Below are 13,237 nucleotides of genomic sequence, written 5' to 3' on the forward strand. Positions count from 1 at the left end.
ATGAAGAAAATTGTAAAAAAAATAAAATAGTTTCACATGATTTATATGTATGATTAGATGAAGTTTAGCCTAGTCCATAACAATTTAAAAATATTTTGAGATTTTTATCATTTCATGGTTTATATTTCTAGAGGAAGTTGATTACTTTGCACTGAGGACATGATAAAATTGAACACATGTATCAATAAAAACGTGTGTAAAAAAAAAAAAAATATATATATATATATATATATATATATATATATATATATATATATTGTCTATTATCTCTGTTTAAGTGATAAAGTAGACCTAATATGTATAATTTAAGCAATTTCTTATAAATATGTGGCTATTTTAGAGAAAATATGAGTAAGTAAATCATAGAGACATACAGTGACTTTTCTAACAGGAATGACCCACAACTTTAACTTGCTTTAAAGCAGACTCAAATTTAAAAGTGCCCTTATGAAAGAGACGTTTATTCAAGAGTGCTGTTAGTATACTTCTTCTAAACTAAAAATAGGGAAGTATACTTTGTCTACTGTTCTTGTACTTCTCAGAAATATACTCATGACTTTTCCCACACTTGCAGTCTTTGCACTTGACAACTTATATGACATATTTCGTGTGTTTGGTTCAAGTGAGGGTGAAGACCACAAGTGTGTGTCAAACTTTTCAGTACCTTATGGGACACACTTATAGTGTTGTAAAAATGCAAATGTTTACATAGCTTTATTTTAATTTAAAATACTTTGCATTATAAATCAACTTCTAAATGTCTGTTCAGTAGTCCCTAAAACATGACAACTGTAATTAAATTATAAAAAGAAGTTGCAAATGTTGTACAAAATAAATATCACCACTACTCATCTTTGCACCAATAAAACGTAAAAACACTGTTTTTCTACCAAATTATTTGTAATATCTAATTATTATATTAATATTTAACTTGCATTGGAAAGGTTTCCGTGACCTCTTGCGAGATCTCGGGAAAAAGTCTCACGATTTATTTCCAGAACATGATGCATGATGGGATACACTCAGCATAAATAGTGTCTACAGAAACACAGAAGAGGAAATACACAGTCTGCTACAGGAGAGAAACTAGTGCTAGATTGTTGGCATCTTGACGACACGGAAACTGCAGAAAGTGAACAAAAATATAGAAAAGGGAAAATGAACAGAGAACATCGGAAAAGCATCAATGATATCTATGAAAATGCCTTTGTTACAGAAGGTAAATTTGGAGAAAGGACAACAGACAGTCACACAAAGAAAATCCAGTCATCTGAACTCACAGGTACTGAGATTAATTAATATTTCATCACACAGACATAATAGCATAAATTTGATCAATTGCTTAAAATCCCAAACATTTGCTCAGTTTGCATGTGTTCATTTGCTGTGTTAAGTGGATAAATAAAGAGAATAAAGTCATGTTTGACAATCTTCAGGAAGTGATGGTGTGAAGAGCAGGAGCTCCAGAGCAGTTGTGGTGTGTTTGCCGCTGCTGTGTGTTCTTCTGACCGCAGCCAAAGTGCTGTGTGTCCTCATCCATTCAAAGAGCACAGACTACACACAAGAGAGACAACAGCTACTAACTAAGATCACCAACCTCACAGAAGAGAGAGACCAACTACTAACCAACAATATGAACCTCACAGAAGAGAGAGACCAGCTGAAATCAGAAAAAAGTGAACTTCAGAAGTTTTCTGCTGGTGTTTGCCAGTTCTTCAGTCTAAACGGTAACTTGCTCTAAAGCAGACTCAGATTTTAAAGTGGACCGTACTGAATCTGTTGTGTTGGGGTCATGTGACTAATGCTCATATTGCACTTGCTTTAGCTCCATGAATATAATGATTAATAATAATTTAGGGATGTCAAGTAGGTATAAATATTAATAGATAATTTAGATAATTTAAAACATTACATTATTGTAGCAGATGAGTAAATAGTTAAATAGATGTTGCAACAAGTGGCTTCATATCATCGAGCATAAACATTTCATTACAGTTCAAAGAATTTGCATATGGGACAGAGAGCATGAATAAATGCATTAAGTTTCTGTATGGCATTGTGAATAAAGTAACGGTCCTATAATAATTACAGTAACTGATCCAGTGACAAAGAAAAAATATTAGCAATCAACAAGACAAATGATTAATAAAGATATAAACAGACTCTTGTAAACAACTATAATTATATACAGTACTACTACAACTATCATAACCTCTTCAGCTTGGTGTGGATCAAAATTTAGTTCATGGCTTATCTGGTTGTGTTTGTAGGTGGATGGAAGTGCCATCAATCCAGTCTTTACTTCATTTCCTCTGAGAAGAAGAGCTGGACTGAGAGCAGAAGATACTGTACAGACAGAAGAGCAGATCTGATCATCATAAACAACAGAGAGGAACAAGTCAGTGTGTGTGTGTGTGTGTGTGTGTGTGTGTGTGTGAAATTGTGGTGTTTAGTTTTAAATGAAAGATAATGTGCTGAAATGGGTCTGTGCTCATTTTATAAACTGTGTTATTGTTTCACTTCTCAGGATTTTGTGAAGGACATTTCTGGTGGTGATTTAGTCTGGATTGGTCTGACTGACAGTCATGTGGAGGGCAGATGGAAATGGGTTGATGGCAGCGATGTGACCTCTGGGTGAGAAATCACTGAACTGAACTGATTATTATTTAATAAATGATTCTCACAATCAGTATCATATCACACAGAAAGCAGCTCTGAACATCTAATGCTGATCTGTTGATGCAGGTTCTGGGAGGATGGACAACCGAATAGCTTCCAGGGAAAAGAGGAAGACTGTGCTCTAATTCACTCACCAGGATGGGCTGATTATCCATGTGATTATTCATCTAAATGGATCTGTGAGAAGAGTATTTTTAAATGACTCATTATGATACATATTTATGCATATGGTGTATTTTGAACATCTGAATATGTGTTATGATCCCATCTGTTATCTTTGGATTTATCTTGCCTGGATTTGTTTATCTTGTTTGTTTGAATAAATGTTTGTGGCCGTCCCTTATTCTGAAGCAGCCATGTTACAATATGTCTGTTAAACATCAAGTCTTGTGTTTAGACATTTTATCAGGTTTTATTTGAATAGCACTTTAATTAGGTTATGCAAAAATAATAAAATATAAACTTCAAAATAAAAACCATTGTGTATATATATATTTCACATTAACATTTAAATGTAACTTTTTAATGTTCACTCAAATTCAGTCACATCTTAAGATTTAAACTAAAATATGTATATGAAAAACAACAGTGATGTTTCTACGGACTGTAATAACATCAGTAATACACTGATATTGTCATGCCCATGGACAGTCTGTTGTGTTTGTGTGTGCTTCATTTGTGCCCCGTGACCTAGATTTCCCTGTGTGTTTGGCATGGAATTGCGTGTCCATCTATAACGCTTCTCATAGCTATGTGAAAAATATCTGTCTGTCTATACACAAAGTGTATAATTGGAACAGTTTATTGGAGCTGACGAGCTGATGAACAGAGAGAGAGATGCAGAGCAGGGCGAGGCGAGGAAAAGTATTAAGAACCTCTGTTTTAGAACATTGATTTTGAAACTTGTGAATCCATTAGAATTGTTAGAAGACAGAATCGCGATTCATATATGAATAGATTTTTTTCGTACACCCCTAGTTTTGACAGTATGGCAACAACTCTTCCTCTACTCTAAAGCAGCACAGCATGGTCTCGCCCCCTTTGTTTAATGTTTCCGGGCGCGGGGTTTAAATTTCTAGGTTTGTGACATCACAAACCGGGAAGTAGCTCGTTGTAGTCCCTACCAGCTGTTTTTGTAGGCATTAAACTGCCAATTTAAAAAGATGTCTCCGTTTGCATTGAACTTTCAGTGTTGTAACTTTGCAGATATTGTTTATGCTCAAACATCAACATTACACTCTAACTAACGTTAAATTGCAATCCACCACCCCTTTAAGGAGCTGGGACGAGACAGACAATCTTGCAAGTCAAGACAAGGCAGGACAAAATCGATGGCGCAAGAGGGTAAGCTAAGCAAACTTTATGTTGTGCGTTACAATGTATTTGTCTCATGTACTGTCTCATGCTAAGTCGATTCAATATATTAAAAAGCACTGTGAACATCTTGAGAATGTAAATCCCTCGCATGCTATAATATTTGAAACGCAACACTATTTGTGGGTAATGACTGATTATATTTACTGCCTGTAATTTCGTGAAAACATCTGTAGGCTAGTTTACGATGAGCCTGTGGTTGTTGCACTTTTAATTAAAAGGACCTGAACACACTCTCCATCACTGCTACAGTGCATTACATTATGTTTGCTATATGTGTTTTTCTGATAATGAATCTGTCGCAAAATCAGCTCGGCAGACCAACCATTTGGACTTTCAGCCGCTCAAATGAGTAGTGGGATGTGATCGCTTAAGGATTCACACTTCAGAGTGTGTGTGTGAGGAAAAGAGTTACCATTGCACAATGAAAGCTAGCAACCAACAGTTGGCCATCTTTTTAGTTTTCCTTTACATTTGTTTTCCTGACCAGCAGAAGCTTCCGCAGTCTGTTGGCACCACTGGTGGGTCACACATACCCATTTTAGCCCCAAAATAGTAGCACTTTGAATACTTCAACAGAAAAGTCTGGCATTCTATCATTCTGCAAGGAATTATAGACCGAAAACGATTGTTTTGGAGTGTATTTGCCAGAATGGTTGGGAGTTTGTATGATGCTCAGATTCTGAGACAGTCCTCATTGTGGGAGTTAGTTAAGATCAGACAACTAGAGACTGAGAAGTGTGTGCATTTATACTAGTGCTGATGAGTGTGTAGACGAGGGACAGGTGCCGGTGATTAAAACTCGGGTGATTGGGATCACTGAATACGTTTACATGGACAACAATATTCCGATTTTAACATGATTAAGACAGTACTCTGATTAAGATTCTACCATGTAAACAGAGATTTTTGATTACCTTAATCCGGTTAAAGTCATACTCGAAGTAAACACAAATCGAATTAAGACATGTGGAGTATTCTATTTTAGTTGCAATATTAAAGTGCAGTATAGTATGTACACACCTTAATCACACTATTCCTGTAGGACTTTTTGCTACATTTTGCGACAGGATACACACACGGCAGTGGTCAGCCGTTTGACGGCAAACAAGCATGGCTCCAACAACACCGTCGTCTGTTTGCACGTATAGCATGACAAATATTTAACTGCACTTGAAGCTTTCATAAAATTAAAAATGAAACACCCAAAATTGTATATGGCATCATACGAAGATGAACTATATGTTAATACATGAAATTCTGAAGGGGTCATCAATTGCATTATGAAACTTATACTTTTCTGTGCCTTGACAGTGTTATTTACTTGGCAGTCAATGGGACAGTCACAAGCCTCCTGGTTTTCATCCAAAATATTTTAAATTGTGTTCCGAAGACGAATTAAGCTTTTACGGGTTTGGAACGACATGGGGGTAAGTGATTAATGACAAAATTTTCATTTTGGGGTGGAGTATCCTTTTAAGTGAGATCTGTCCTGCCAACCTATGGCAGGTTTTACAGACAGGGCTTAGATTAAGCCAGGATTAGGCTTTAGCTAAATTAGAGCATTTAAGTAGATTTTATAAACATGCCTTTGAAAAATAACATTACTGGTGTGCATTTTGCACAATGGGACTGACATATTTTAAGGTAACAGTGCAAGTTGCTTTCAGTTAAAACAGTTTAAACGTATTTTAGTCTGGGATTTAAACCTTGGCTACACAGGCCATGAGTGGGGACACAAGACAAGACATACTTGACAAACAATACAAATGCTAAAATTATTATACACTTAATATTAATTTAGTTACATTATTATAATGGCCTATTTAAAAAGTATATTATAAGTATATTCTAATAAATAGATAACTTCTACTTCCGTCAATAACATGATATCATGCTCACGGTGTGAATGAGGTTTTGTTGGTAGGTGGTGATGGTGACACATCCTCAAATTACTTCCTATAAAAATGTATCAATTTACATCACATTACATTTATATTTAGTAATTTAGCAGACACTTTTATCCAAAGTGACTTACAAATAAGGACAATAGAAGCAATCAAAACCAACAAAAGAGCAACAACATGCAGGTGTTATGACAAGTCTCGGTTAGCCTAACGCAGTACACGTAGCAATGATTTTTTTTTTTTTTTTTAAGAAAACAAGCAGATAGAATATAGAAAAAGAAACAGTGATTTTTTTTTGTTTTTTAAAGAAACAAGTAGATAGAATAGAAAAAAGAAAGCTACTGTTAGATTTTCAAGAAAAGCTAGCAGTTAGAGAATAAATATGCAATTGATAGAGGGTCAAGTGTGTGTGTTTTTTTAAATAAAAAGACGACAGATCGATAAAATAGAATTATAATAGAGAGTGCTAGAGTTGGAGGGTCAAATGTAGATGGAAGAGATGTGTTTTTAGCCGTTTCTTGAAGAAGACTAAGGACTCAGCTGCTAGGATTGAGTTGGGCAGGTCATTCCACCAGGAGGGAAGAGTTAATGAAAAAGTCAGTGAAAGTGATTTTGTGGTACGATGCGTCGTTCACTTGCAGAACGCAAGCTTCTAGAGGGCACATAAGTCTGAAGTAATGAATTTAGGTAAAGCGGTGCAGAGCTAGTGGTGGTTTTGTAGGCAAACATTAATGCCTTGAATTTAATGCGAGCATCTATTGGTAGCCAGTGCAAATTGGTGTGATGTGTGTTCTTTTCGGCTCATTAAAGATTAATCTTGCAGCTGCATTTTGGATTAATTGTAGAGGTTTCATGGAATTGGCTGGAAGACCTGCCAAGAGAGCATTGCAATAGTCAAGTCTGGACAGAACAAGAGCTTGAACAAGGAGTTGTGTTGCACGTTCCGAAAGAAAGGGCCTGATCTTCCCAATATTCTGGCTGTTTTTAAGGAGTTATGGTTGATGAGCCTAACTGGAAGGTGAAATTGTGATGAAGTGATAGGTTTGCTGAAACTACAAGCAATTCTGTCTTAGCTTGGTTGAGTTGAAGGTGATGATCCTAACAGACATTTCTTGCTGGATGAAGGACCATCAGGATAGAATGAGAAGTAGATTTGAGTGTCATCAGCATAGCAGTGATATGAAAAGCCATGTTTCTGAATGACAGAACCTAGTGTTGCCATGTAGACAGAGAAGAGAAGTGGTCCAAGAACTGAGCCCTGAGGCACCCCAGTAGCTAGAGATTGCAACTTGGATACCTCACCTCTCCAAGATACCTTGAAGGATCTAACACATCCCAACTGGTGTGTTGACCAATTAGATATTATCTTAGCTCGGGGTGTTGCTCTGTTTAACTTGGATGTTAACTTACACCTATTGTTCCTCCTGAATCTATCATCCTTGTCCACCTTCAGTGGGGTCACCACATACTGCTGAGCAGCCTTGGAGTATTGGTGTTTATGTTGCTACTCACCTTATTTTAGCTGCCTCTCTGTTCACATTACTGTAGTGATCTAATGCTGCAACACACAGATGTGCCTCCAAACTTTCATTCAGACAATTTGCGGGTGTAATTTGCGGGTGGGGTATGTCCCCACCACTTTTTGCCAGGGTTGATACTGTCCCTATCACTTTTTGAAAGTAATTGAAAATAACTTGCAGAAAGGATGCTTTAAATGAAAAACATGATCTACAAATCGTCATTCTTCATCTAATTCATACATGCAACAAACTTATTTTGCGCCAACCAGAACCTATGCTCTAAAACGGGATAAACAATGAATCTGTAAAGACTGTACTCTTATTTGTGTGACCAAAAATTAGGGAGTATTTTAAGAGCAAGTGACTGCACCAGTGCCTCCATCTGTCATGCAGTGAGCACGCTACAATTCAGATTCCACACTCTGCAGACACTATAATAGTGCACGTTTTTCTAGGTCAACATTAGATTGAGTGGCCATGTAAAGTTGATGAATGATAAGTGAGGGTTTGGATGTACTGAATTACCACATAGACCAACCTTTAATGATCTGTCCATCATGGACTGCGTGACTTCACCACTCTGCCTGCTGATGATGCAGGAACCACAAGGAGTAAGCTGACCAGAGTCTCCACTTGCTTGAAGAGCCTCGGCCTCAGGGACCCTGTTCTTCAAAATACTGACCACTTCTGCACAACTTTGGTATTTATAATTTGCATGTAACATGGTCAGCTGCACCTATAGGGACCGAGATTGCAGCTTAAGGTACAGTCCAACAATGTTGTTGACTTGTGTGTAGAGTAGAACATTTTCAAGCATGACAAGGTTGTGCAGACACTCCTGTCTAAATCAATGTGTCAACGGTATCGTCACTGTATCAAGAACCTGAAAAAAAACTGCACATAGTATTACTCTTTTCAGCTGTATTAAGAAGTCTTCTTAAATGTGGCAGTGTTATCGCCTCTAGGTCCAGTGATGTTACTACTTCAGATGCCTGTAGATGTCTGTATGAAACATTAATCTATTCTTTAGTGCAGAAAGCTGTTTCACACACTCAACTGCACACAGCATGCTTCTTGGCAGTGAGGTGTTCAGGTTTTCCAGTCCTGTCATGATGTGCTGTGCAAACAGCAGTCCAAGGACAGTTTTTCCTTTCTGGGAACGCTCACGAAGGTCATTAGCTCTGGAGGCAGTGTCATGTGTGCTGGATGATGCTATTTCCTCAAGACAGCCTCATACTGGGTGAGTGAGGACAGAATTGATGGCTGGTGTACACACTGTCCATCTTGTTGGATGCAAAGGCTTCAGTAATGTACAGTAGCCAGATGTAGATTTTGCCACAAACCTAAAAATCGTTCTAAGTTTGCCTGACTGGCTGAATTGTATTGAGACACTGACAATAAGAGACACTGGCTGGGTCGGGGGGATCAAATTGTAACACCATGTGTCCCAACCAGACGCAACGCGAATAAAAAATATATTTTCTATGTAACCTTTGTCCTAACGCCCCTCGACAGCGACACATGACAATAAGCAACATGAAATTCGAAGTTTTTATTTCTACGATGTCGCGGCAGGAATAGCATACAAAATATGACAGTGATAATCTCAGGTAATGATTATGTGCTTTATTCAATGTTAAAAGTGTCTAATGGGAGTTTGAATATTATTTTGCCTGAGGTTTATAGCCATAGTGAAAGCAACAGTAGATATTTTACTTCAGATCTTGAAAATAAATTAAAGCAAACTTGTATGTTAAAACTGTGAACTCACTGCGAATCAACACGTGTACTCCATAACAAAGATAGTATCACTCACTCACTCGCTCAAAACTGTTGAGTCCATTCACATTTGAATCATCGATTTTCCGTGTCCACTTTTCTTCTCATTCGCCATGTTTTCGCTGATGACGTACTGGATCAGATCCAATAGGTACTGGACGTTGTTACGTGCATGCGCGGTGGTGTGTTTTGGTGACGTCATAGACGCATTCGCAGTAGAGAGTTGGTGAACGATCACACGTTCTTTGGTCTTCCGAGAAGAATTTGCAGAAAAACGATGGATTAATTAACGACAGTGATTGTATGTCGGTAGGTAATTAATCTTTGGAATCTTTATTTACTGTTTTGTTGTTTCAACATTTATAGTATGTAGTGTTATCCGAAGCGGTATAAACGTGCCGCTTAGTGTTTAGCTGACATGACTTTTATGTTGCGCACAGGGATTCTCATTTTAATCGTATACTTCAGTACATAATAACATGTGGACAGACTGTGGGGCTAATGTAAAATTAACCTGATTTTGCTAGGCTAATGAATACTTATTTGCTATTGTCTTGTTTTAGATGAATGTCTTTAAAAAGGGCAGTTGCCCAGTAGTCTCAAGGTGCACACGGTGCTGTAACCAGTATCACTGTCCTTTTAGTGAGACGTACAAAACCACATCACATCTGTCCATTGATAACCATGTAGAGAATCATCTAAAATTGGCAGTACACCATGATGGTGAGTATGAGTTCACCTCTACTAATATTATGTTGCTTTATACAATTTGATCAGATTATAAATGCTTTTGTTACTTTTTTTTCTTCTTTCAGATTTTGTGATTGTTAAGTGCAGTTTACACTGTAGAGAAAATGCACATTTTCACTGCTGTTACTGTCCTGCTACAGTACTAAGAAAAGTGCAGTTAATTACTCATCTTCAAAAATGTAAAACAAAGTTGGGTATTCCTGGCCAGAAAGTTCAATCTCCACTGCTCCACTTCCTACTATTTCGGCACAGACTTCTCATGTCATTACACAGGTGCCTCCACTGTCATGCCCCATGTCTATCCGTACGTCTTCATCTACAGTTACGTCAGTGTTTCAGTCTCCACCAACGACACAGTCTTGGACAAGTCCCTTATGTCAACCTTTGCAGCCTGGGACAACTTGCCCTCTTTCCGAAGCTCCATTTTCTCTTTCTGCGTCCACCCAAGTATTTCCATCTTCGACTATTTCCTCTGTCCATGTTCCACCAGAGCAACCAACAGTAAATCATCCTCCAGTGAAGAACAGAATCAGATGTGATTACTGTAATATGGAATTAAATAAAAATAACTTATGTGTTCACATTAAAAGAAAGCACACCAAGGTTAAAGAGGCCATCACATTACAACGACATTTACTTTGCCAGTGCATTGACAGTAAGCATGGAATTTTTGCAGTGGCAAAATCTTTCAGTTCACCATCAATTCCCATCCATGTTCAAAAAAGGATTTGGGGTGTAAACGATACAAACATTGTCTCTTTTTGGGAATCCATAACGATGGAGATGATTGGCCGGGGATTAAGTTATTTCATGTGTAATATTATTTAGGTCTGTGTAACTAAAGGAACTAATTTTCTTTAATGTACTTATACACTCTGTATTTCTCTTAAGGTGGAAGGAAAAATCCTTTTGTAGTTCGCCCAAGTTATGATTGCTGGGCTCCGTGGATTGGACCTAATACCCGAAAGTCAGACATTGTTCTAAACACTGAGCATGCAAAACTACAAAAAACAAAGTCCTGTGATGTTCCAGATCTTGACATCACAGAGGAAAGGTTAGGTGATGAGCTCTTTAATCTTAAGGTATGAACAAATTTACAATGTCTAATTATGTTTTGCGATCATTTTGGTTGATGCAGTGAGGAAGCTGTGCAAAGAATGTGGATTGGACGCAAAGGGATCAAGGATGAATAATTTGCACAGTATTTGGTATTTTATGGTGATTTTGTTTTTCCCTGTGTGGAGTAAATTCTTTCTAGACAGTCTGTGTAGTTTACACGGTTTTTATTTATTTATTTATAATTGAAGATCAGATGCTGAAAGACAGCTACTCAGAAAAAGGCGCAAAACAAGGAACACAGGTGTAACTTTAACTAAAATAGGTTTGCAACTGTTACGGGGCTGACGAGACGTGAAATGTGTGGATCCATGTGCAAGCTTTTATTGAAGAGAGACGTGGTCATAACAGGCAGGGTCAAACAATGGCAGACAGGTATATCAGAGGTAATGCAAAGACTAGTCCAAAACGGGCGTGGGTCATACAACAGTGAACAGTCACAAAAGGGGCTTGACGAGAGGTAATCCAAACGTAAGTGATAGTCCAGGCAGGGGTAAACACAATCCGACTTAGGCAAGGCTAGAAAAACTAATGGCGCTTTTTCACTGCATGGTACGGCACGGTACGGTTCAGTACGGCTCACTTTTGGGGGGTTTTCCACTGGGAACAGTACCTGGTACCTGGTACTTTTTTTAGTCCCACCTCGGCCGAGGTTCCAAGCGAACCGTACCGTTACCAAAACGTGACGTGTAAACTCTGCTGATCACTGCCTGCGTCATTGAACTTGCGGCACGAGACACAACAGACCCGCTAGATTTAAATCAGCAGCCAGCGAAGGATTGAACACAACTGTTTTGAATGAGCACACCTTTCTTTTAACAACCAAAAAAATGGCAGTTTCGTTGTCTGTTGGGGAAGTACAGACTGTCCTCTCGTTGATAGCTGACGAGCGGATCCAGCGATGCGGAATTAAAATGTTTTTCAGGAGTCACAGCAGTAGAGGCGGTGCAACTATAACGACACGTGAATAATCCGCCCACTCTAAAGCGGTACTAAACTGCAGTGGAAACGCAAACTGAGTCGAACTGAGCCGTGCCGTGCCGATCTGAACCGTGCCGAGCCGAGTCGTACCACGCAGTGGAAAAGCGCCATAACAGGTTTCTGTAGGGCAGCGATAATGCATATAATACTTGGCAGTGAGGCAGAGAAAGTCCATGGCTTAAGTAGGGGGTGAAATGGGAATCAGCTGTGTGATCAGACTCGGGTGTAAGCATGTGATTGGCTGCAGCTGAGTGTAATGAGTGCAATGGATTGTGGGAACTGAAGTTCAGTGTAAGTGTAACTATCTGTGCAGTGTAAGAGTCGATGTGGTGAATGGTGGAGGGTGAATGGAAGTTCATGGACAGGATTCGTGACATAGCCAGCCCCGAGGGTGGTGGAGCGGAGGAGAAACAGGGGGAGGGACGGAGGGCCAGGTCCATGTGGAAGTGGAGTGGCCGGGGACCAAAGCAGAGCCGGCAGAGCAGGAAGCCAGGGCGGCGTCAACGAAACTAGAGCCCACTAGGGTGGAGTGGCCGGGCCTGGAGCCCACCAGGGCGGAGCAGATGGGACTGGAGCCCACCAGGGCGGAGTCGACGGGACTGGAGCCCACCAGGGCGGAGCAGAAAATCTCCACGGCGGTGCAGACAGAGCAGGAGCCCACCAGGGCAGAGCAGAAGACCACCAGAGCCAGACAGCAGACCACCACAGCGGAGCAGACGGAACAGGTGGAGCAGAAGACCACCAGAGCGGAGCAGACGGACCTGAAGAGCACCATGGTGGAGCAGATAGAGCAGGAGCCCACCACGACGGATCAGGAACCCACAGCAGAGCCTGGGACCTAGGGAGAACTGAGACATAAAAAGGAGAGAGAACATGCACGAACCCAAGGACCGAGGCAGGGAACACAGGAAGTTCGTAATTAGTCTCCATAGCCGTGACAGGACAGAACGAGAGTTCATTGACGGCCTCCATAGCCGTGACAGGACAGAACGAGAGTTCACAGACGGATACCACTGACACCTCTGGAGGTTCTGCAGCAGTTAACGCCACCTCTGGAGGTTCTGCAGCAGTTGCCGCCACCTCTGGAGGTTCTACAGCAGTAAACTCAGGACATGGTAATGGTCTCTTCGA

The 13,237-nt window shown here is 39.6% G+C and overlaps 1 protein-coding gene across 5 annotated transcripts; it reads left to right on the forward strand.

Moving 5' to 3' along the window:
* The first annotated feature begins 268 nt into the window (after positions 1-268).
* LOC131538811 (CD209 antigen-like protein C) lies at positions 269-12,482 on the forward strand. Of its 5 annotated transcripts, XR_009270679.1 has the most exons (8): positions 269-1,282; positions 1,437-1,727; positions 2,271-2,398; positions 2,528-2,634; positions 2,746-2,858; positions 3,957-4,023; positions 10,901-11,068; positions 12,420-12,479. XR_009270679.1 is itself a non-coding variant. In XM_058772948.1 (6 exons), coding segments are annotated over exons 1-6 (765 nt in total). In that variant the 5' UTR covers positions 269-1,158; the 3' UTR covers positions 3,959-4,609. The 5 variants fall into 5 exon arrangements, 2 of the variants coding, with proteins under 2 accessions (XP_058628931.1, XP_058628930.1); XR_009270677.1 differs by having other exon boundaries at positions 10,901-12,482; XR_009270678.1 differs by lacking the exon at positions 10,901-11,068 and having other exon boundaries at positions 12,420-12,478.
* Positions 12,483-13,237: the final 755 nt, after the last annotated feature.

This window comes from Onychostoma macrolepis, chromosome 04 (genome assembly GCF_012432095.1).
Source record: "Onychostoma macrolepis isolate SWU-2019 chromosome 04, ASM1243209v1, whole genome shotgun sequence".
In the NCBI taxonomy this organism is placed as follows: Eukaryota; Metazoa; Chordata; class Actinopteri; order Cypriniformes; family Cyprinidae; genus Onychostoma; species Onychostoma macrolepis.

Coding starts and splice junctions, on each gene's coding strand:
- LOC131538811 (XM_058772947.1), top strand. CDS start 1,159: ATGAACAGAGAACATCGGAAAAGCATCAATGATATCTATGAAAATGCC. Junction 1,283..1,436: donor CCAGTCATCTGAACTCACAG/GTACTGAGATTA, acceptor GACAATCTTCAG/GAAGTGATGGTGTGAAGAGC. Junction 1,728..2,270: donor CCAGTTCTTCAGTCTAAACG/GTAACTTGCTCT, acceptor TTGTGTTTGTAG/GTGGATGGAAGTGCCATCAA.